General features: G+C 37.7%; 2 protein-coding genes and 1 long non-coding RNA gene across 5 annotated transcripts; 1 reads left to right on the top strand and 2 right to left on the bottom strand.

Moving 5' to 3' along the window:
• Positions 1-7669: 7669 nt before the first annotated feature.
• Positions 7670-10041, bottom strand: LOC103432147 (uncharacterized). Its single transcript, XM_070816323.1, has 4 exons — positions 9649-10041; positions 8590-9489; positions 7969-8277; positions 7670-7843 (listed from the first exon to the last, which is right to left on the bottom strand). Exons 1-4 carry the CDS (start codon positions 10039-10041, stop codon positions 7670-7672), a joined length of 1776 nt encoding a protein of 591 aa, XP_070672424.1.
• Positions 10042-18899: 8858 nt separating this feature from the next.
• Positions 18900-21295, bottom strand: LOC103427417 (palmitoyl-monogalactosyldiacylglycerol delta-7 desaturase, chloroplastic-like). Of its 3 annotated transcripts, XM_070817074.1 has the most exons (6): positions 20938-21292; positions 20542-20682; positions 19653-19796; positions 19537-19547; positions 19441-19476; positions 18900-19342 (listed from the first exon to the last, which is right to left on the bottom strand). In XM_070817074.1, the coding sequence occupies exons 1-6, from the start codon at positions 21214-21216 to the stop codon at positions 19072-19074; spliced, it is 882 nt and encodes a 293-aa protein (XP_070673175.1). In that variant the 5' UTR covers positions 21217-21292; the 3' UTR covers positions 18900-19071. The 3 variants fall into 3 exon arrangements, with proteins under 3 accessions (XP_070673175.1, XP_070673176.1, XP_028953649.2); XM_070817075.1 differs by having other exon boundaries at positions 19441-19547; positions 20665-20682; positions 20938-21295; XM_029097816.2 differs by having other exon boundaries at positions 19441-19547; positions 20938-21294.
• Positions 19366-19794, top strand: LOC139193642 (uncharacterized). The gene is made up of 2 exons (XR_011577997.1): positions 19366-19488; positions 19656-19794. It is a non-coding gene; the product is annotated as an uncharacterized lncRNA (long non-coding RNA).
• Positions 21296-24343: the final 3048 nt, after the last annotated feature.

The following is a 24343-nucleotide window of genomic DNA, read 5'->3' as shown; positions in this document are numbered from 1 at the left end:
ACCAACAAGAGCTTCATCAATGGAGGGCAACCATAATTCTCAAAAACTTCACACACTTTTGATCAAGACAGTGTGAAGCAAAACCAATTTATGGTGCCAACAAGAGCTTTATCAAATGAGTTCAACCACAATTCTCAAAAGCTTCACACACTCTTGATCAAGATAGTGTGAAGCAAAACCAATTTATGGTGCCAACAAAAGCTTCATCAATGAAGGGCAACTACAACTCGTAGAAAGCTTTCACACACTCTTGATCAAGACTGTTCGAACCAAATTCCATTTATATGGTTCATCCAAACCTTCGACTACTACAAGGTGTGGCTTGCATCACAATCTCTTGCTCAACAGTGTGGAAGCAAAATTTGTATATGTTGTCTCTCCCACATTTTCAAATTGCTAGTTTCCCAAAAAAAAAAAAAAAAAGGAAATTCAACAAAGTTTCATCAATGGAGGACAACTACAAATTCTCAAAAGCTTCACACTATCTTGATCAAGATAGTGTGAAGCAAAATCAATTCATGGTACCCTACAAAAGCTTCAACTCCAAAGCTTCACCTACAAAGCTTCAACTCCAAAGCTTCACTTACAAAACTTCAACTCCAAAGCTTCACCTACAAAGCTTCAACACAAAAGCTTCACCAACAAAAGCTTCATCAATGGAGGACAACTACAAATTCTCAAAAGCTTCACACTATCTTGATCAAGATAGTGTGAAGCAAAATCAATTCATGGTACCCAACAAAAGCTTCAACTTCAAAACTTTACCTACAAAGCTTCAACTCCAAAGCTTCAACACAAAAGCTTCAACACAAAAGCTTCACCCACAAAAGCTTAACCCATAAAAGCTTGACCCACAAAAGCTTCACCCACAAAAGCTTCACCCACATGACCCACAAAAGCTACAACTCCAAAGCTTCACCTACAAAAGCTTCAACACAAAAGATTTAACCACAAAAGCTTGAACCACAAAAGCTTAACCCACAAAAGCTTAACCCACAAAAGCTTAACCCACAAAAGCTTAACCCACAAAAGCTTCACCCACAAAAGCTTCACCTACAAAAACTTCACTCATAAAAGCTTGACCTATAAAAGCTTCACCCACAAAAGCTTCACCTACAAAGCTTCAACACAAAAGCTTCACACACTCTTGATCAAGATAGTGTGAAGCAAAACCCATAAAAGCTTCACCCACATGACCTACAAAAGCTACAACTCCAAAGCTTCACCTACAAAAGCTTCAACACAAAAGCTTCACCCACAAAAGCTTGAACCACAAAAGCTTAACCCATAAAAGCTTGACCCACAAAAGCTTCACCCACAAAAGCTTCACCTACAAAAACTTCACTCACAAAAGCTTGACCTATAAAAGCTTCACCCACAAAAGCTTCACCTACAAAGCTTCAACACAAAAGCTTCACCTACAAAAGCTTCACACACTCTTGATCAAGATAATGTGAAGCAAAATCAATTCATAGTACCCAACAAAGCTTCAACCTTAAAGCTTCACCACCAAAATTCAACACCAAAGCTTAAAATATATATATATATATATATATATATATATTTGGAAATTCTAAAATTCGAAAATTCAGAAATTCGAAAATTCGCAAAAAAAATAAAAAAATAAAAAAATAAAAAAATAAAAAAATAAAAAAAAATTGCCTAGGCCTCCTCGTCTTTGGGCCTAACAACTTTCATAACAAATATATATGAAGGAGGAGTTTTGGGCAACCGCTTAGAAAGGAAAATGGTGAAGTTTTGTTACTTTAGAAGCTTGGCTACTAGCAAGACACCTCCTTCATCAACTCCCTCGACTCCCACCATATGCTACTGCACCTTGATACTCAGAAGTCTCACGACCACTCAGTGACTTGGATTTTTCAAGTCTCCAACCGAGAAGTTTTCCTCACTCGGGAAATTAAAGGAACACCTCAACCTACATGCTTCACTCACAAAGCTTCAACATACAAGCTTTAACAAAAGAAAAAATTCAAAAAACTTAGTGAAGAAGGCTTTGATGTATTTAACACAATACGTTGAAATGAAGCAAAGCTTATTTATTCATATCTCCGATAAGTTACAAATATGTACATATACATGAGTCAAAATAAACAAATAAGAGGGAGCCTTCACAAAGGTTGCTTAGGAGAAGTCTCAGCAGTCGGTAGAGCCCTAGAAAGAGAAGGCACCAGAGGGTGATCATTTGGAACCTCAGTACTGGACAGAACCCCAGAAGGAGAAGGCATCGGAGGTTGATCATTTGAAGCTTCATTACACGGTACAGCCCTAGAAGACGAAGGCAATAAATGCCTTTGGAACAAACCCACAAACCTCTGATTATCAAGTAAAATCTGACCATCAGATTCCTGCATCTGGTCAAGCTTCTTCTTCATGTTTGTAGCATAGTCATGTGGGAGCTTGTGCAACTGTTTATTCTCATACTTAAGCCCTCTAATCTCCTGTTTGAGACTTATCACTTCAGCCGCCAATGATTCAACTTGGCGGGTTTGAGCAAATAGGCGTTGGGCCACATTAGACACAGAACTTGCGCACTGAACACTGAAAGCCAGGGAATCCTTAACAGCCAACTCATCAGACCGTTTGGAAAGTAGTCTGTTATCTTTGGGAGTGAGAAGGTTCCTGGCCACCACCGCAGCGATCATATCATTCTTCATCACAGAGTCTCCAACGGTAAAAGGACCAGTACGGGATAAGAAGGATGGGCGCCATATGTTGTCTTGAGGAGACATGGCTGCCTCTTCACCAAAGTTCAAGTCAAAACGACGGTCAGATGGGCCAGACATTTTCAGAAATGATGAAGGAGAAATGAGGTCTAATAAATCTCCGAAGTACAAAAATAAGGGGAAAATTTTTACAAGCAATAACTCTCTTAATGTACTTCTTGCACACAATTGGTGCCCTTATAAAAGAAAGGGCAACATGGCCGTTGGTTCAAAAATCGAAGAGGCACCACTTTCCGGATTTCGAAGAGGCACCACTTTCCACACACAACATCAGCTCATCGGGTATCACAGATAACTTTGCCAAAAATCTCTGACAAAGTTTAGACACATGAAGCTTGCAGCTCCCACTACATTGCTATGACCAAGAAGGGTAAATGAATAGCAAAGAAAGGGCAACATGGCCGTTGGTTCAAAAATCGAAGAGGAACCACTCTCCAGATTTCGAAGAGGCACCACTTTCCACACTCAAAATCAGCTCATCGGGTACCACAGATAACTTTGCCAAAGATCTCTGACAAAGTTTAGACACATAAATTTTGAAGGTCCAACTATCCTATTATTACCCATAAGGGTAACGAAACAGCACCACTGCTTGATAACTAGAAAGTCCCTATGTGTGTCAAACTCTATGCTCCGTGGCAAGGCAGACTGGCAAAAATGCCCAACCTTTACTCACATTCGAGAAAACACTCCTAACAAGATTGCTTGCTAAAAAATCGAAGAGGCACTGCTCTCCGAATCTCTAGAGCCAGACTCCCAACAGGATTACTTGCTCAAAAATCGAAGAGGCACCTCCCTCCAAATCTCGAGAGCCAGACTCCCAACAGGATTACTTTCTCAAAAATCGAAGAGACACCGCTCTCCGAATCTCAAGAGCCAGACTTCCAGCAGGATTGCTTTCTCAAAAATCGAAGAGGCACCGTTCTTCGAATCTCGAGAGTCAGATCCTCGACATGATTGCTTGTTCGAAAACCTAAGAGGCACCGCACTCCGAACTTCGAGAGCCCGATTTCCTTGGATAAAGTTTGTCTGCAATCTTCACACGCAACATCAGCTTTCCAGATACCACAAACCACTTTTTCAAAGTGTTCTGACAAAGTTAAAACACGTGAAGCTTGCAGCTCCCATTACATTGTTATGACCAAGAAGGGTAAAGGAATAGCATTACTACTTGTTGTTAGGGAGACTCCAATATATGTCGACCTTCATCCTTAACGGACAGGCAGACCTACAAAAATGCTCAACTATTCCTCATATCTGAGAGGGCACTCCCAACGAAGCCTCTCGAAATACTCAGTTTTCTTCCTCCCCCCCCGATAATACCTCTGCAAACAAGCTACACCAGAGCAAGAATATCTCATATCATCAGGGTTAAAAGCAAGAGTATCCCATATCATGCTTTTTCCCTGTCTTTTCTTTTGGCCTTGTTCTTACCTGCAAGACAAGGAGAAAGAAAACAATCAGTCAGCACTTGGAATCAAGCTTTTAGTCAGGAACTGACTGCCTGAAACCCCTTTCCTGATTACTTACCTGGCATTGCTCTCGAGTACTTATCTTCAACATCTTATGCTTCCAGAGAAGATACCACATCTGTCTGAGGAACAGATAGGGCAAGTGAGAAGGATACAAGGAAGCATGTGGAGACAAGCGTAAGAAAACACGTGCCGATACATCCACTACTTTGTCAACAGCAAAAGTATCCCATATCATCAGGGTCGAACGTACTCTAGATTTGATGGACTTGTTTTGACTCTCAAATTCTTTAGTCGGCCTTATACTCTGGAGGAAACCAGAAAACCTCCAGCCCAGTTCAAGAATAAGCATGTGGAAAGTTACTTTTTCAAAAGCAAAAGTATCTCATATCATCTTTTCTCATTTTTCTTCTCTTTATCATTCTTGCTGCCTGCAAGATAGGGAGAATGAGAACAATCAGCCGGAACTCCAAATCAAACTTCTGATCTGGGACTGATTGCTTGGAACTCTGATTGCTTACCTTGTCTGTCACCTCTTTCGGCAAATCTCCTAGCTCGGCGACTTGGGGGACTCCTACTACATGGTTTGTATCGCGCTTAACCAAGCCTGAAACTACAAGTAAGCTTCCAGTCAAATTGATACATTACCTTGTGCATCTCCACCAGTTAAAGATACCACCCCTGGATGCAAGAAAAGTACTTCCAGAGAGGATGCCACATCTACCTATGAGACAGATAAGGCAAGTGCGGACGATGCCACACTTTGGTACTTAGAAGTTTCGTGATTACTCAGCGGCTTGGATCTTGCAAGTCCCCAACCGATGAGCTTCCCTCACTCGGGAACTTAGGGGAGCACTGTTTGTACCATACTTGACTAATCCCGAAACTACCGAGCACCGATCAACGTTATACCGTCAAGGACCCAGAAGAGTTTCCCTCCAACCAGAAGGCCAATCACAGAGCGAGACACGTCGATATCATAAGCCAATCATAACGCGACACGTGTCAACATCGGAAGCCAATCACAACACGACACGTGTTAATGTCAGAACAAGGCTAGAAACTCTCTTCTATAAAAGGAGATCATTCTCCCACAATATTGGCTAATGTCATTTGTACTAAATCATTCACTTGTACTCACTAAAGGAGAGCTTGAACCTATGTACTTCTGTAAACCCTTCACAATTAATAAGAACTCCTCTACTCCGTGGACGTAGCCAATCTGGGTGAACCACTTACATCTTGTGTTTGCTTCCCTGTCTCTATACATTTACATACTTATCCACACTAGTGACCGGAGCAATCTAGCGAAGGTCACAAACTTAACACTTTCTGTTGTACCAAAGTCCTCATTGATTTTGTGCATCAACAATTGTAATTTTATTTATATTGTTCATTTGAGGATAGGTCTATTGTTGTGCGGGACGTTCTTTTCCTTCGACCGGGTTGAAATCCCGACAAGGTTTTTATCGAGGCCCATTATGCACACTGTGGATGCAAATTTCTTCCTCCTTGATCTTGGATAAGATTGCACCTACAAAACAATTAACACCTTTGGTTAAGGCCAAAAACCTCACGCACCCACGATGAATGGGGGGGCTTTAACCGAAGAACCTCCGATGCCAAAGTTAGAATTTAGAGAGAAAAGTGTTTAGAGAGTTTTTTGGAGTTTTGCAAGAGTGTGGACATAGGTTTTTAGAGAAAAATGGGTAGTATTTATAGGGCATGGCCGGTCCCCTTTGGAGAAAAGGTGGCCGGCCCTTGGGATGCTTTTGTGTGCATTTTGTGGTTTAATATGTGAGTTATTTGGGCAATTAATGGATTAATTAGGTAATTAATCCATTAATTAGCCAATTAACACATTTTTGGAATGAATATTTTGGAGGTTATGTAATTTATGTGGAATATTTTGTAAGTTATGGAATGATAGCTAATTGATTAGCTAAAAGAGGGAAAAAGAGGTAAAAAAATATATGGAATGAAATAGGTTTTGGGAGTTAGCTTGTAAGAGGGATTTGATGAGATAGTTTTTGAATTGTTACATTTTTTGGGCACTTTTGACTTGGTTGAGAGGTGACTGCCCACTTGTCACGCATAGGAATCCCATTGTACCTCAATGGTACTTTTGTCCTCTTTTGTCTAGAAATCCACGTGTCGCCTTATGATTATTTTTGGCTCCACACACACTATCCTCAGTTTGTACGTATTCTAAGTTGCTTAATGAATATTGTACCTTTTCTTAAAAAAAAAAAAATTGTGCTTGTTTGTGATGTAATGCTTTGCTTTGCTTTGTATTTATAAATTATCGAAGTTGAATAGGGATTTGCACAAAAACAATTACTGTTTAGAGCGAATACAAGGACAATTTCATTGGCCTTGCCCTTACATTACCTTTGCCCTCCTAAAACGAGTGGACTTACTCTTACAAGTGATGAAAAATACTACCAAACATACTACTAACGTTTGTTTTTAATTAAGGGGTGTCCAAACAATGTGGCTCGTCTTGTTGGTATGCGTGACTATCTACAACAGGTTTGCAATTTTAATTTCAAATAAAACTTGCAAGTTTTTGTGCATTTCTCATTAGTAATGTTATGATGTATATTTACTTGTTTCTATTACAAGAGATATTAATTACTACATTTATCTACACTAAATACAGGAGGAAAGTATTAACTACATTGGAAGAGGAATGAAACTATTCAAATTACAGACAATAAGAAGATGAAGGTTTAGAAGGAAATCAAAGCTTGTATTGATAGTTGAACAATTACAGAAAATGAGAGAGAATGTACAATTTATACTGGCCTACAAAGTAAGTAACTCTAACCTTCTAACAAACTCTTCCTAACCAATCTCCACTATTCAATCATAAACAAATCTCCACCATACATATGTTAATAAAAAGGTCTAGAATTTAAATTCCAGATGAAGTGTGCTGAAACCCCATTCACCAAGGTCATCCATCACTTGCAATGTCTATTTATTAATACTATTATAAGTTTAAGAAATAATAATCACATCTTCAACCAAATTAGAATCCATGGATGAGAAATTTTGTCACACACCAAAAGAAAATCAGTACTACAAGAAAATAGGCTAGGGAACCCCTTGGTGTCAATTGATTTCATTGCACACCATTTTTGGTGTCAAAGCCTATTAAGCCACCAGACAATCAATCAATCACCAATCAATCATGATCGGTGGTCTAAATAGCAGTCTTCGGTGCCATAATCGCCAACGTATACAAGTTGGTGGTAGAAATGACCCTTGAATCAATATAATCAACTCCTAACTAATTTAATGGTGATGTAATTGTGTTTAAAAAATGTTCTTTGTCATCAATATGTATGGCCTGTTTTCTTGTAGTGCGCAGCAACAGTTAACCATACCATATAATTTTTTTTTTTTCCGAATATAGAAATATATTAGATGTGAATAGAGAGAGTAGTCCTACCCAAAATCATGACCCTCCTTGAAAACAAACTTAGCAATCGAGTGAGCAGCAAGATTGCTCTCCCTAGGCACGAAAGAGAACGAAACAGACATCATCCTACGCGCTAGAACCTCAATATCACCAAGAATACATTCAAGACTGAAATCATTAAGCAGTTCATTCCTAAGCATCTGAATAATAACTTTGGCATCAGATTCAATAACAACATTATCAAACCCGTAATCAATACAAGCCAAGAGAGCGATCCTAATTGCACAAGCTTCCCCAGCAGCCGCAGAGTGACACATCTCAGAACCCGAGCCACCCGCTTTGTGAAGAAGCCCCGCAAAGTCACAGCAGACCCAGCCCACCCCATGCGGAGCGTAGTCTTGCACCACGAGGCGTCAATGTTGACCTTGAGGACCCCGTAAGCCGGCTTCTCCCATCGACAACCCTCATGATCCAAGGAAGAGGTCAATGGTCGACACCTAGGATGATCTCCCTCAGTCACACTAAGCGTAGCGTCTCTGAATTCATAGATGTTCCTTCTCCAAGTCTCCAAAACCTCCAAGGGCTGCCGGTGCACACCATTGAAAACCACCTTGTTTCTATTTTTCCACAGTCTCTATAAACCAAAGGTAAACTCCTGCATAATCTCCTCCGCATTATCCCTCCCCTTGACCCGAGACCAGAACATCTCCCAACTAGTTAGGAAGTCAGCGCCTACCAGGTCAAAGGAATTCAACTGGAGCGGAGAACAGAACCAAAACAGATGGCTAAGATTACATCGAAAAAAGAGATGATTTTTCGACTCATCCACAACACCACACACTCCACAGACGTTGTCCACTCTCATATGTCGCCGCTTCAGATTATGACGAACAGCCGGTGCATTGTTACAACACCGCCAGATGAAGATTTTAATTTTGTTGGGTACCTTCAAATTCCAGATCAAGTTCCAAGCATGGCAATTTTTTGGTTTTTCGCTAGCAGAACCACGACCTTTCCTCCCCAAAGCTCCATTTTCCATAAGGTTTATAGCCACCCCGTACCCCGATCGAACCGAATAATCCCCATTCGCATTGTGATGCCACACCATCCTGTCACAGCACCCAGTCCTGCTTAAGGGAATACTTAGGATCGGGGCCACATCATCTCGATGAAAGCTTGCCGAAATCAAATCAACCCTCCAGAAGTTGGACCCCGAATCAATTAAATCACTCACCAAAGTAGCTTGCAAGTTCACCAGTGGCTTAACTTTGAAGGTAGAGGGCCTAGGAAACCAAAGGTCTTCCCTGATGTTGATACAGGCCCCGTCACCTACCCTCCACCGCAAGCCTTGCAGGAGCACCTTACGGGCTTCAAAGATACCCTTCCATCCCCAAGACGTGTTCCTACCCTTACCCACCATAGTAAAGCTTTTTCCTGGATAGTATTTTTCCTTCAAAACAGTAGCAAGCAGCGACATCGGATTTTGGATCAGCCGCCACCCAATCTTGGCAAGGAAATCCAGGTTAAAACATTGGATATCTCTAAAACCCAAGCCGCTGAACTGTTTTTGCTTCATTAACCGCTCCCAAGAAATCCAGTGGACTCCCTTACGCTGCTCGCTCCCTCTCCACCAGAAATTCCGGATAGCTTTCTCAAGATCTCTACATACCCCAATGGGTAACTTAAAATAACTCATGGCATAGTTTGGCAACGCCATTGCCACTGCCTTGACGAGGACTTCCTTCCCCGCTTGAGATAGAAATTGCTCAGCCCAACCCGCCAGCCGAGATTCAAGCTTGTCCCGTACCTCTTCAAATACAACTTTTTTAGAGTGACCAAAATCGACCTACAGCCCAAGATACCTACCAAACCCGGTCTTACATTGGATGCCCATGGTATGCCCAATCTTCCTCCTAACCCGGCTTGAAGTCTTCGAGCCAAAGAAGATCGAGCTTTTGGATAGATTAACAGCTTGGCCAGAGCCACGGGCATATGTCCGTAACACCTCCATGATGCCTCTCGCCTCCTCCACACTGGCATGACCAAATAACACCGAGTCATCCGCAAAAAACAAGTGCGAGATCGGGTTCCCATTAGGCGACACTCTGAACCTGTGAAGGGCACCCCGCTCCATTCCATTTCTAAGGAGCATAGAGAGACCTTCAGTACAAAGTAGGAAGAGATAGGGAGATAAGGGGTCACCTTGCCGCAGCCCTCTCTCCGGCAGGACAAACCCAGTCGAGTTTCCATTAACTAGGATGTTGAAAGAGGCAGTAGAAATACACTCCTTGATCCAATTGCAAAATAAAGGCGCGAACCCCAATTTCGCCATCATGGATAAAAGGAACACCCATTCCACGCGGTCGTACGCCTTAGCCATGTCAAGCTTAATAGCCATGCCAGTCTGTTCTCCTTTTTTTTTTATGAAGCAGGGAATGTAGAATCTCGTGCACCACCAAGATGTTATCCTGAATTAGGTACTATCACTTAAAAATCATAAATTTAATCAATAATATATAGTTGAGAAGAGCAAACTTGATGGGTTGAACTTTGTTGACATATTTGACAAGAACAAAGAAACTTACGACATTGAGATAGACAGTAGAACGAGTGGAGAAATGATCGCAATAATATTCATGCATGTGATCATGCAGAGTCTCTGCAGCTTGAACTCGTCATTCAAAGATAGATACAGCCAATGATTAAAATATCGATAATATCGGCGATATTTCGCCGATATTATCGTTTTGGTGAGAGTCCGATATTTTTACACATATCCACTTGATTATCGTCAATATATCGAGATAATATCGATAATATCGCGATAATATCGATATTACCGATATTATCTCGATATATTGGGCTGGGAGCCGGAGACTCCTCGAAGGCGCCACCCTGAGCGCAGATCTGAAGGCCAGAGCGGTGACGGTAGTGGCGACGAGGGTGGATACGAATGAGGGGGAGATGGATGCGGCGGGGGAGGTTGGGATGGGAGCCGGAGACTCCTCGGAGGCGCCACCCTGAGCGCAGATCCGAAGGCCAGAGCGGTGACGGCGGTGGCGACGAGGGTGGATACGAACGAGGAGGAGATGGATGCGGCGGGGGAGGTTGGGATGGGAGCCGGAGACTCCTGGGAGGCGCCGATGGCGGAGAGGACGGCGAAAAGGACCGCCATGAGAGCGACGACAGAGGATGCCTTTGAGACTGCCATTGTTGATAGGGTTTGGACCTCTCTGTTCGGGAATCTAAAAGGGCAAGGAAAGTTGCTCGTTCGGGAATCTAGGGTTCTTGAAGACTCAGAGAGACTGAAAGCACAAAGTGGGCGCAAGTTGGATTTGAGATCCAATTTTGAGGTTCTGAAAGTGAAAGGGCGAAGAAGAACGAAGATGAGGGAAGAGAGAGAGAGTAAAAGATTCAATTTTGGGTTTCTGAAAGGTCAAAAGTTGGTGATGGGGGTAAGGTGGAAAGCTATTTACATCAGATGGGTTATTATGAAAACCACCCACTTGCATGGGCGTGGGATTTTTATATTTTAAAAGTTTGGGAGGTATATTATATTATTATATGTATATAAATGTTATATAAATTATAAATTATTAGATTTTTTTTTTCTTAGGCAAGCATATTAGATATGTACATAAAACATTCACATATGTATGTTCTTTTATAAGAAATAACATATTATTCAATAATTATTTACATCTGATATAGTAAATTTAATCCCTTGTTATTGGTTCGGCTCAACAGCTCACATTGCTTAATCCCTTGCTTAAATGAGTGTAAAATATTGTACTAATTCATTATATATAAATGATTATGGTGTGTTTAAATTTCTTCCATTAATTACTACATATTTTCTACACTCACAATGTTTGCCAGCTCGCTATATAATCAACTTAAATCAGTTAAATCCATCATGCAATGCATTTCCTTCCAATTTTTTATGATAAACTAATAGATAATTGACTAAATAAACATCCTGCAAAGTTTCAATAAAAATTTCCAATTTTTTCTTACAATTTCCGTGGTTTCCATGTAATTTTTATCGATATCGATATTATCCCGATATTTCCATCGATATTTCCGTATTTTCGGACTACCGATATTTTCGATATTACCGATATTTTCTTCCTTGGATACAGCTACTACCCACTTGCAAATTTAAAGTACTCATTGGGGTTTGGTGCATGCATAATTTTGTAGCCCTTTTGACGTACGGATTATTTAATATTATGCAGAGTTAAAACTCAACTTGTCAAGAAAAAGAAATAAAACATAAAAAAAGAGGATATTAGAACAAATTATGCGAAACTTCTATATGCACGGTTGCATTGAAATGTTGAATTTTGACAGTCTTAACCTAGTCGTTTAACGATCGCTTCTTTTAGTGTAGCTTAGAGTATTAATATCGTAAATAATTAAAGTAATTTAAAACTATTCATAACCGATAAATCCTATACATCAAAACCCAAATTATAAATTATGAACGAATTCATGACTCCACCCTAATAATTATAAGCAGATTTAATCACACATTACTGACTTTACCTACAAAAAACAATGCAATTTATTGACCAGACAGAGAAAGAAAAAAAGGGTTAGTAAGATCACATTTTTTTTTTATTATTAAACGTGGAAAGTAATGTTCACACGTCACGTCAATTATTGAATTTATTTTGAAGTTCTACAATATATCGTGGGAGGTCTACGTCTTCTAGTTTGGGACTTGGTAAATTTGAACTTAAATGTTACTGTTTACTGTTTAATTAATCCCTAGCTAGCCTAATTTCTCAAACGTTCTTTTTCCTTCTTTTTTTTTTTTTTGGTAATAATTAGTTGGTTTTGTTGGAATTTTAGTTGGGTATTTCAAAATACTACTCCATTTGACATCTATATCTAAATTATTACCTATCAATAGAATTTTCTTTGTCAACCAAAAAAGGATAAAAAGATTATTTAGTCTTCCATCACACAAAAAGATGATGGAAAATATTGTAATTTCACATATTCAAATTTAATTGTTTTTTTATTAAAACCTCACATACAGGTTATGTTAAGATATATCTAATATATTAAAAAAAAAGAAAAAAACAAAACAAAACCTCCCACTCCCAGTCTACCCAAGGGCAGTCATTGAGTGAACTGTAATCTTCTTTGTGTTAGTTGACCTAAGCCGCACCATTACTACTGGGGTAGGGCTCGGCCTCCGAACCGTATGTGGGATGAGTTTCTACCTCATACAGCTCAGGTCGAAGACCGGGGGGAGTTTAGGAGAGATGGAAAGACCCAACCCAGCAGCTACTGAGCATGGCAGGGATAAGCTTGCTTCTTCACAAGCTTATCCCCCAAAAAAACAACCGATCCTATAGTGCCAGTGCTTCGCGTTCTTTGATCTCACCCACGTTCTTTCTCTCCCCCTCTCTCATTCCCATTTTAAAAACAAATACAAAAATTATTCATAAACACAAGTATTGCGAGTGTTATTCTAAGGTTTATTTCTTTCATACCAAAAGAAAGAATCAAGCTGCTTATAGATCCAAGTATTGGGAGTGTACGTTTACAGGAATCAAAGGTTGTTGTAACCTAGAAGGTAGGGCGGTATAACCTGCTACACCGAGACATTGTCTTAGAGGGGCGAAATCTACTCTTTTGGACAATGAACTTACACGCCTCAACCTAAAATCTTGTTCTAATCAAGCATCGACGAAGAGTGAGTTCTACCCTATAAAAATAAGTATTTTATTATATTTGTTTATTTTAGCTAATTAATTGTGGCAACGTAAATTACTATGTACTAATATTTATCTTATGTGATTTGTTGTAGAAAAAGTAGCTTACATATCACCAATATTTTCAACAGGTTTTTCATTCTTTACAGTTTATAGAGTGTGATGACAATACCTTATATCCACGTTACATTTGCCATAAACTCGATATATTTGCCACAAATGGGGAAAGCAAGTTGGGATAATGGTGATTTGTCTAAATACAAATCTGACAATTATTATTATTTGATGGAATAAAGTTTAGTAAATATAATGAATTACCTCAATAGTTTTAGGTTGTTTGGATTGCTAGCACATGGAGAAGGTTGGCATAATAATCACCATGCTTTTGAGTACTCAGCTCGACAAGGGTTTGAATGGTGGCAAGTTGATCTTACTTGGTATGTAATAAGATTTCTTCAAGCTGTTGGTTTGGCAACTGATGTTAAACTCCCAACCGAGACTCAAAAGAAACGAAAGACTTTGTACAACAAAATAAGCAAGAAATATGCTTAAACTATCAAATTTAAAGCTCATCATGCAGTGGCGGATTTAGAATTCCAATCTCAGAGATCCTAGTTTATTATAAAAGATTTAAGATTTTTGTAGATGGAAATAAAGAGCAATGCTCAAGGTTTTTTTAATTTTTTAAATGAAGCGTTTTGTTGAGTATTTGGTGGGTATGTGGGTGGCCTTGTCTTGTTTATTTCTTCTGAAAATAAAAACCTTGCTAAAATATTCAGTGTCCATTTTTGTTGAGAACTAGTAAAAGGTCTTTTTTTCCTGGGTATTAGTAATTTGAAAGGTTTTATTTCTTATAAGATACTAGTAATTATGTGGTGAAGAAATAGTAGTAATTTGAAAGATTAAAAATAATATTTGTATAGAACACAAAGAGTTATATTTTTTTTACGAACGATAATGTTAGTGGGTTAAATTATTAGTTGTTCAGAAAGAGAGGGATCAATGAAGATCGAACGTACATGCATCATGGTGCATATATATGATTGCTTTATGGTATTGTGGTTAAACGTCATCAGCATAACATAAAGAATTATTTTAGCATTGAATACATTTGCATGTTTACTATATAATGTTTATTAGTTTCTAAGTAAAAGTACTTATATATAATGTGGTTAAGTGAGTCATCATGTTTGGCGTTGGTTAGGATAGAAGATGGTAGTCCAGACTCCAAAGTAGTAAAAAAGGGTAAAACGACAACGTTTGGGTACAACAAGACGAGCAGGGGGTAGAAAACCCATCTTAATTTCGATTTGACCCTGCCGTATCTACAACTACAAAATTTTAGACCAGGCGAATCGAATCCAGGTAACGGTGGTTCTTATACCTACTAATTATATTTTTCACAATAATTTAGCAATTCCAGTTCTCCATATAGCTCCGACGTCTAAGGTTAAGGGTGGTCCTCCTCGGTGGTTCACAACCGTTTCTTTTGATTTTCGGAGGGTTCCAAGATCATCTGGGTTCCTATATAGATTTGTTCCTACCAATATGGTTTACCACCAACATCACCAATGTTATTCCAACGTATCTATCATCTATTACTAGGTATTGAGTTTTATCATAAAAAGTTTCGGTTATATTAGAAATGAAAACTCCTATTTATTAATAATATATTATTTTGTCTATGCCCGATTCCATTCTCCAACATAAAGTATTGTAGTAAACAATGGAACCCTTAAGAGCAACTCCACCCATGGAGCCCTCCCCCCTGGCAATCCACTATTGAATCCACCCTTTTGAATCGTAACTGCCTTTAATGAATAGTAACTGCCATTAATGAACAATAATTGTCATTTGCATCTCCACCCTTGGAGCCCTCCTCCCTGACAATAAGCAATAAAATATTAGTTTTTTTTTGTTTGTTTAAATAATACAAAATAAAATTATTTGTAATTTCGGATAAGATTTTTTAAATCGTTCTCGTTGCGCCACGTGTTATTTTATAAAAAAAACAATTATTTAGTGATGGATTTCGATAAGATTTTTATCTAATGTCATCGTGCCACGTGTCGTTATCTTTTGAGAATCTTTGACGATAGATTTCGATCAGATTTTAACTCGTTCAAAATTGCGCCACGTGTCATTATCCGAAAAGATAATTATTGGAGATCGATTTCGATAAGATTTTTATCCAATACGATCCTGCATCAGTAGTCATTTTGTGGAAAAAAATTGGATTGAAACTTTGAGAGAAAGATAGGAATTTGATTGAAAGTGGTTGAGAAAATATGAAATTGTGGTGTAAGGTAGATGGAGAAGAAGTGGTATTTATAGAAAAGTAAAAACAATTTTTTACAAATTTTTTTTCAGATTTTTTACAATTTTTTCAGATTTTTTGCATTTTTTTTTAAAAAAAAATTCAAATAATTAATCTCTGCCGTGGGATTTAAAAAAAATTGAATTCCAACACTCCAGATTGTGCCACGTGTCACAACGGTAACTTTTCTTAATTTTAAAACTATTTTTTCTTTATTTATAAAGCATATTAATATCGACCGTTGATCTCATATCGAACGGTTGATATTAAATAAGATTTGTTTTATTTTTTTACCGTTGAGATCCAACGGTCCAAATGAAGGAGCCGTTGAGATCGAACGGACCGTGGGAAGCCACGTGGCTTCCCAACGGTAACTAAGACACTGCAAAAGGCGCCTAATTTTTCTGAAAAGGTGTCGGGCGACGCGCCCCCACCCGCGAGTGGGGTGCACGGGCTTGACAGAAAAAAATAAAAAATGGGTGAAGAGCTCGGGCTCACGGGCTGTCACAAATTGACAGGCCTTCTGCTCGGGCCTTTTCCACGAGCTCGGGCCCTTCATGGCTGGAGCTGATTGACAGGCCCTCGGGCCCTTTCTTCTCCCCTGTCCCCTGGCCTACATGCAAGGCTGGAATTGCTCTAAACATTTTTACTAGTGTGCTTTCTACAGGATACGACTGTAGTTTCTTTATGCCTTCACTTAAGAAACAAAATTGGACCAATTAATTGTTGTTTGGATGGGGCACTACAAAAAACGTATATTCTGTTATAAATTGACGTATGTATTTATGTGTTTCTTAATATCAACGCTAATGGAATTTGACTTGGGCTACAGACTGGTTTGGTAATAGGATTAGATTGGAATAGATAACTTTCTAATTCCAAAGTATACATGTTGAGGTGAGAAATAAAAAAATTATGATCAACTAGAGGGTAGAATACAAATTAATACTCATGAAAAAAACATATCTTTTTTACAATCCTCTCCAAAATGGTAGGATTACAAGGGGTGCGTATTTTTCATGTCTTACCTCTTCTACTCGTCTCCAAATGAAACCCCATTCACTTGTACTTCCAATATGCCATAAAATTAGGAAGTTATTCCTTCCAATCCAATCCTACCAAACAAGTCCTACCTTTTGGTTTCCTTTCCAAATCTAATATTCATCCAATACCAATTAATCACAACGTATATCTTGCGAGATCGGGAAATGGTTTCCATTCCAACTCATGATTCTAAGCAAACAAATCGGGCCATAAATAATTTCCGTTTTAACTATGTTTTGGGTGTGTGTTGGGTGAGGAGCCAAAAGCTAGAAAAAAATACTTCTTTACTACAGATCGACCCCGATCGAGCAGGTCCTCAACTAAGAAAGGCCCCCAATTTCTCATCAAAAGAAGTAACAACTCATAGTTAAAATTAATGGATCAAATATATATATGCACGCTCCTCGAAAGGGAAAGGAAAAGCAAAAGCGGTTGCATAAATTCTTGAAACTTTGAAATCAAGGGACATGAACAAATTCACGTAATACCACATGCAACTAATCAGTCGGCAGAGATCAATTCAAAATACCTGGCTATTAATAAGATGATAAAGAAATTAAAGACAAGAGAATCTTTCGGTGCTCTGATTACTTATTCAATGTTTTGGCGGAGGACACCAATGTTTCTATTCGAATTTAATCTGTAAAATCCTATCTTTTGAAAAAAAAAAATAAATAAAAAGTGAAACGCAATATTCAAGGTTACGTATATGACAAAGTCAAGTGGCTCTATAAATGCATGCACATCAGAGAGGCACTCTGCAGCTAACAGATCCAATTGCTACGTACTTTCATGCCCCCACAGTTCACTGGGATACGAATGGAGAAGACCATACCCACGTGAAATAATAAATTGTTATTATATTTATTTAATTATTTTTATTTAATAATATTTTACTCGATGACTCAATCACTAATTAGAAATCAAACTCAACATAAACATAAACATATTTGTCTACATAATTTGTGGAAGTCGAACTTATGACATTTCACTTGCATTGGATATACATATTGATGAATCAATTAATATGATTCATTGTTATCTTTAATCGTTCAACTCAAGTTTTTAAAGTTTGCTAACAAAAATAAATGAGTTGATTAATCAACAGTTAATTCAAAAATCAAGAACTGACACGACGTATCTCTTCCTTAGAGTATCTTTCTCCATGGAGGAGATACAAATCTGAGTTGTAAAAACAACATTTATATCTCAGTTTGCATCTTCTGAAGATGTGAATGTAAATTTTGTACCTCATTTGTTTTCCTCTCTGTAACTCACCGGCCCACTTTCTAAAGATAAAAAGTTGGCTTTATAGCTAAAATAATGGTCCCTAAAATCGACATAACTCCTCAGTTTGGTCATTAACAATGAAAATCAATAGTAGTAGTCCCTGAGTTTGACCATCGCATATCAATTTGGTCATTCTATTTAAATTTTATTAATTATTCTGACAGTTTGGGTGATGTGGCACTTTGTGGGTCCTACAAATTCAATCATTTAGTGACATGTGGATTATTGTTAAAAAAAACTGGTTTTTATATTAAAATAAAACTGATAAAGTTAAAACAAATTAAAATTTTAAATAAAAGAAAATGTCGTCGTATTCATCTGGGTGTAATGAAGACTAAGATTATCTATTAGGCATGATGAAACCCTAATAGATAATCGAGTTTTTTTTTTAATTTTTTTTTAAAATCTATTTATTGATTCTAGTATGCCCATTTCATTTAAGACGCGAAGTTTGTATCATTTTCTTCTCTACAATTATTGATAAGAAATAAAAAATCAAGTTTAATGCAAATTAATCACCTTGGCTGACTGTTTTTACAGATGTTGGATTTCTTAATCATTGTTGATTAGTTGTATTGATGTGCTTGCCTAACATCTAGGTTCTTAGTTTAGTTATTTGATACAAAATTAGAGTAAATACTATATTCATTTGAGGATTGCTTCTTGTGGTTAAGAGTTGTAATTTTCTAGGTAAATAATATAGTCCTAGAGTTTACATGATTATCAAATGTTTTCACAAAGCTTATAAGGTTTTCGTATTTGTAATAATTATCATAGAAAAGTTGCATGTAGGACATACGGGAAAGCCTAAATACCATAGTATATGCATACATATATATATATTCATAAGCTAGGCGTAATGAAAACAACTCCAGATCAATATAATTTAGATACATAATATTAATTAGTCGAGGAAAGTACAGTGAAAGTAAAGCGTTATTAACAAGCATATATATATAGGCTGCATATATATCTTTTCTTTCGAGGATCATATAGGGCTGCATATTAAATAGCTGGATAGAGATTCAAGCTTCCATGATTTTGTTGATCAAATCTTTCCGTTGTTGATTTCTGTTTCAAGCTTTTCCTCGAGCTCGCTGATTTGATTGTTCAGGTTGTTGCTTATAAATAAAGCTTTTCGTTTCTTCTGAGTCTCAGTGGGAAGCTTTACTTCTGTTGCCAAACCGATGATTTCAAGAAATCTTATTACATACCACGTAACATCAATTTCCCACCATTCCAAGCCATGCCGAGCCGAGTATTCAAATGCATGGTGATTATTGTGCCAACCTTCTCCATGAGCCATCAATCCAATTAACCTACGCGTACGTACACAAATCAAAATTCAGTACATTTTTACTATTACCTATACGTCTTGGAGAAGATTTTCCATCACAAATATATGGCTATACTATACCAGTTGTTTCTAGACAGATCACCAGTATTCCATACTTGTTGTCCCCATGTGTGGCAAATTGAATTTATTCCAAAAGTAGCGTGGAGAAAAATTACTGATCTCACACCCTACCATAAAAAAGAAAAACACAGCTCAAGAAATTATATGTATGGCCATCAATTGAATTTGTTCTTTAAGCTAAAAAATAAAGAACAATGTCAATATTTAATTACCAGCCCCCAAACCAAAAATGGTAGTCCTCCAACAGCATAGAGTAGCACTCCAAAACTAATTGCATGAAGGGGGTACGTATAATGAAGAAATCTATAGAATGGATCCCTTTTCAAGTCTCCAACGTTCTTGAGTCGTGCATCATACTGCGAAATTTCAAAGTTAAAAAAAATTATCATTGGTATGTCAATTTGCTTAGCTCTGTGCATAAAAGAATCTTTTCCTTACAAACTGCTAATATACAATTACGTGTTTATCTCTCATTATCTGACATGTGAAGAGCAAGGGTGGAGCTAGGAAATCTTTACTGGTGGGCTAGCAAAAAAATATCACCATAAAATGATGCGATCAAATTTTTTTTTGTCTACATAAAGTTGCATTATAGTCAACCTAAAAATAAATTTTTTTAGTTGAAACTTTTTATTTGGACGAAAGTTGTAATGATGTTCAAGTTAACAGTTGCTCTAGTGTGACGAGTTTAGGGACTATTATTCACATATTTGGTTTAGATACCAAAACTCCACTTGAATCAAAATCTAAATACTAGTACTCTAATTTTTTTTCCAAAGTAAAATGTATAAAAACGCAATAAAAAGAAAATAGATATATCAAGTTGGTTAAAAAATATTAATGATTTATTACTTACGAACGATGCACGACATACATATGATAATAATGCTATATATTGGTGACAATAGGCTGCAGTAGCCTAATTATATGCTAATAACCTAATACAGTAGGAATTTGCAACAAAACCTACCTAGGCTACAATGCCCCTTAGTCGTGGGTGTAGCTCTGCCGGTAATTAAGAGATGTGAGCGATATACACAAAGTCATATACTACTGATTGCATATAAGAATTACGTATGAGGAAGCTAAAGAGTTTCATACACTTCCAAACCGAGACCGAAAATCGAAGATCCAACCAATGTGACTATACCAAAATCCTCTAACGGGACTATGAGGATCTTTCAATGTATCAGTAAATTGGTGGTGAGATCGGTGTATGCTCACCCATTCAAGTGGACTTCTCTGCAAACAGAAAAAAATAATGAGCCTAACAAAATCTCTCCCTATAAAATTACAAAAGAAAATGTTGGGAAGACCATGTTCTTAAATCATATTTTGTAGACTACATCATGTAGCGGTTAATAGGGTAATTTCTTTAATGATTTAAAGAAAGAATTCAATTATCAATCGACACAACATGTAATGTACAGAATATGATTCACGTAGATCTCTCTAGCATCACCAAAACATTACAGAAGATAAACAGAAGTGATATACCTGAAATGATAGAACCCCACAATAGGCAAAAAAGTATTCAAGCCATTTGGGAAGCTTGAAACTCCGGTGGGAAAGTTGCCTATGGTAAGAGAGATTTACACTCACACCTACAACAAAATATAGTGCAACTGCCACCCAAAATGCAGGCCAGTTGAAATGAAATGGAGCTAAAAGAGTAAGGCAGTGCAAACTAAACACGACAACCACTGAGCCTATATCCACAAAGTTCCATTCCCTCCCCAAAAATTCTACCCTCCACTGCGTTATCCACTCTCCCATTTGGCTTGCCACAAAACCCGAATTCTCTTCTGCTTGCTATTGCTTCTTCTGTATCAGTAGCTACTTTTGATAGTGCATGGAGCAGAATGAAAGTGCTGCCTATTATATAGACTCAAGGGTACCCATACTGGTAAAAGTGGCTCATCAATGCTTCAAATCTATCTGTTCATTAAGTGAACAGGAAAAGTCTTTAATTTTTTTTTCTTTACAAACAGCATTAATATTCTAAGTAGGGATGAAGCTAGAAAGTTAGTTCACATATGCACAACTAAGCAGTGACAGATGAAGGTCTTTGTGTAATCCTTAGCATGCAACGCCAATTTTTTTTTTAAATTTCTTAAGTGAGGTATTTCATCAAGCACTTGACGAACTCCTACGCATTGTATGCTTATCAAACCCAACCTTTGTTCCATTTTAAATTGTATCTTTAGGCCAATATCATTATAATGAACAAATAGATAAAACATATATGTATAGGGCTAGGAGCTCAAATTTATAAGATGTATGGGAGGAGAGAGGGTCGTTAATTGGCCTTTTAAAATGACTAACTTTAAACTCTTTTTCAAAACGGCGTCATTGTCCTAAAACATATGGACTTTTCCATTTCTTCTTCTCGTTCTTCTTCGTGAGCTACAAGAACCAACTTTGCAACTAAATTTTTTGTGTGTATATCCATCTCCTAGTGGTTTTGAATGAGGAATGACCGATAGAGTTGGTGGTGGTGGTGAGTTGATTATTATTTGTCATAGTCCAACTTAACGTCATATCGGAATGCATCTGCGACTTAAGCAAGACCCTAATTTCTGCTCAACCAACATTTTTTCCCAGCCCAAAAACTTGAGGGGGACGCGTTCCCCCTCTGGCCCTTAAGTAGTTTCGCTCCTGATTCTAAGCTATACTAAGATGAGGAGAAATTTTTTTATTTTGAAACTTAGTGTTTATGGGTTGAAAAGGAAAATCCTATTCTAAGTGACAATCAGCTAGTTATATAGATATATATATATATATATATATGTATGTATGTATATATATATATATTTTTTTTTTTCTAACAGTAGTAACAATATTCGGAATAATGAGATTACGAATTCATCCTCAACTCAAATCAAAGATTGAAATGAACACCAAGTTGCTACCAAGTTGGAGCATCTTACTCAAATCATATATCTGGCCAACTTGTGAAGAAGATTGAAATAAATATTTTGAAAAGAAATGTCGGGGGGGGTGTGGAAACATCCCCATTAGTCCTTTATTAATAACTACTGGTGTTTTTCCTCTTGGTTTCATTTATGTTCTTTTATCTTTTCAGTAAAACTAGGGCTAGAAACAAAGTCCCGAAAATCCCAAACCGTATCTAAAAAAATCCCGAACTGAAAATTCCCAAAGTTTCCGTACCACATCCCGAACCATTCGGTACGGGAGTCTCACCATTTCAAGAATTCAGTAATCCCGAACCGAACCGAAACCTTATAAATGGTTAGGATCAATTTAGACCATTGGATTAGTTAGATTTGATCGCATTCGTCCATTGTTAGATAGGGTTCTCAGTGACTTCTCAGACTCTCTCATTTCTCGAACCATTCAGGACCGCACGCCATCCCTGAGCTCTCTCTCTCTCGAACCTTCTCAACTCCTTGATCTCTCCTCTCATCTCATTCGAACACTCTTCTTCACCGCCAAAAGGGTTGATCTCTCCTTGGAAAATTGAAAGATTGAACTGGATAATTGAAAGGTGGATTTGGAAGATTGACCTAATTGAATTTACCCTGTTACATCTTTTTTTTTTTTTCCTTCTATTTTTGCATTATTTTCTTGTTTTATGAACAAAATGATCTTTCTCTGGGTTCATTTTCTTTTTCCTTTTTATTGACAGGATTATGTTCCACCTGTTTTTGACAACTTCAGTGTCGATGTTTTGGTTGATGGGCAAACTGTAAATTTGGGTCTGTAGGATACTGCTTTTACTTTCTCCCTCTCTCACGTATATTTTTCATGCTAAATGAGAATTTTGAACTTTGGTTGCTTGCATGTACATCAATCCCGAATCGGCCTGAAATCCGAAAAAATTTTGGGCATCTCGAAATTTAGGAATCCCTAAATTTTGGTTCGGTTTCGGATTTTAGAATCCCGTTCCAAAAATTATTGGCTTGGGATTTGAGTTTTAGGTTTCGGATAGGGATTCTGGCCCGAATCAGGAGAGATTTTTCAATGTAATCGATACACGGGTTAGTACATCACATGTCACTAAACGAATTGTGGGATATGTGTGCTAAAAAATTAATAACTTAAAAATAAAACTTTTCACCATTGCTATTAAAACACGTGATGTACTACTTGTGTTTCCGTCACAACTAAAAATTTCTCCCGAACCAGCCCTAGGTATTACGGTGACTTCATCATATTTGGGCGATCACAATATGAAACTGGAATTTGTAAACCATAACAGCCGCTTGTTGGCCGATTTTTAGAGAGGCTTCAAGTTCTTGTCTCCCTTCATAACGTGGGACGGTTATTTCTTGGTAGGGCCTTTCTCTATCACTTGCGTTAGCTTGGGCCTTTGTTTCGTCAGGGGTTTGTGGTTGAATTTAGGTTTCTCTAGCCCAAATTAAAAACCAACACAAACAGCAAACATGTGGCTCCGCGCATATTATGCTAAAAGTGATTAGGACTCCCCACCCTGAACCCTTAACATTGCTGTCCTTACCTACAAAATGACAACAATTATAGGACGTTACATTATTTTGGACAAAAAAATGGGATATTATTAATTTTTCCAGAAAAGGGGGTTTTATTTGACTACAACTTGGTAACTAAATCACTTCCATGAATATGACCGACTAAAATATATATTTCAAACATTCTCTGAAACTCAAATTCCTTATACTGACCCTTTATCCCTCAAATTTAAGGTTTTTTGTTGCAAACTAACCCCCAATTCGATTCCCACCCAACTCCCAAAGGATATGTTCTCAAGAGTAGCAGAGTTTGATTGGTAGAACCAAACCGTGCATCAATTGTAAACCCAGATATCATGCTGTATGTTTGATTTTTCTTCGGATTTTGCGAGTCTTGATTGTGTGGCTAGTTTGTCAACCGGTGTTTGCCTTCTTTTCTATCTATATTAGGT

Source organism: Malus domestica, chromosome 17 (genome assembly GCF_042453785.1).
Source record: "Malus domestica chromosome 17, GDT2T_hap1".
Lineage (NCBI taxonomy): Eukaryota > Viridiplantae > Streptophyta > Magnoliopsida > Rosales > Rosaceae > Malus > Malus domestica.
Note: the sequence above shows the minus strand (reverse complement) of the source record. Positions and strands in the feature narration are given on the sequence as shown.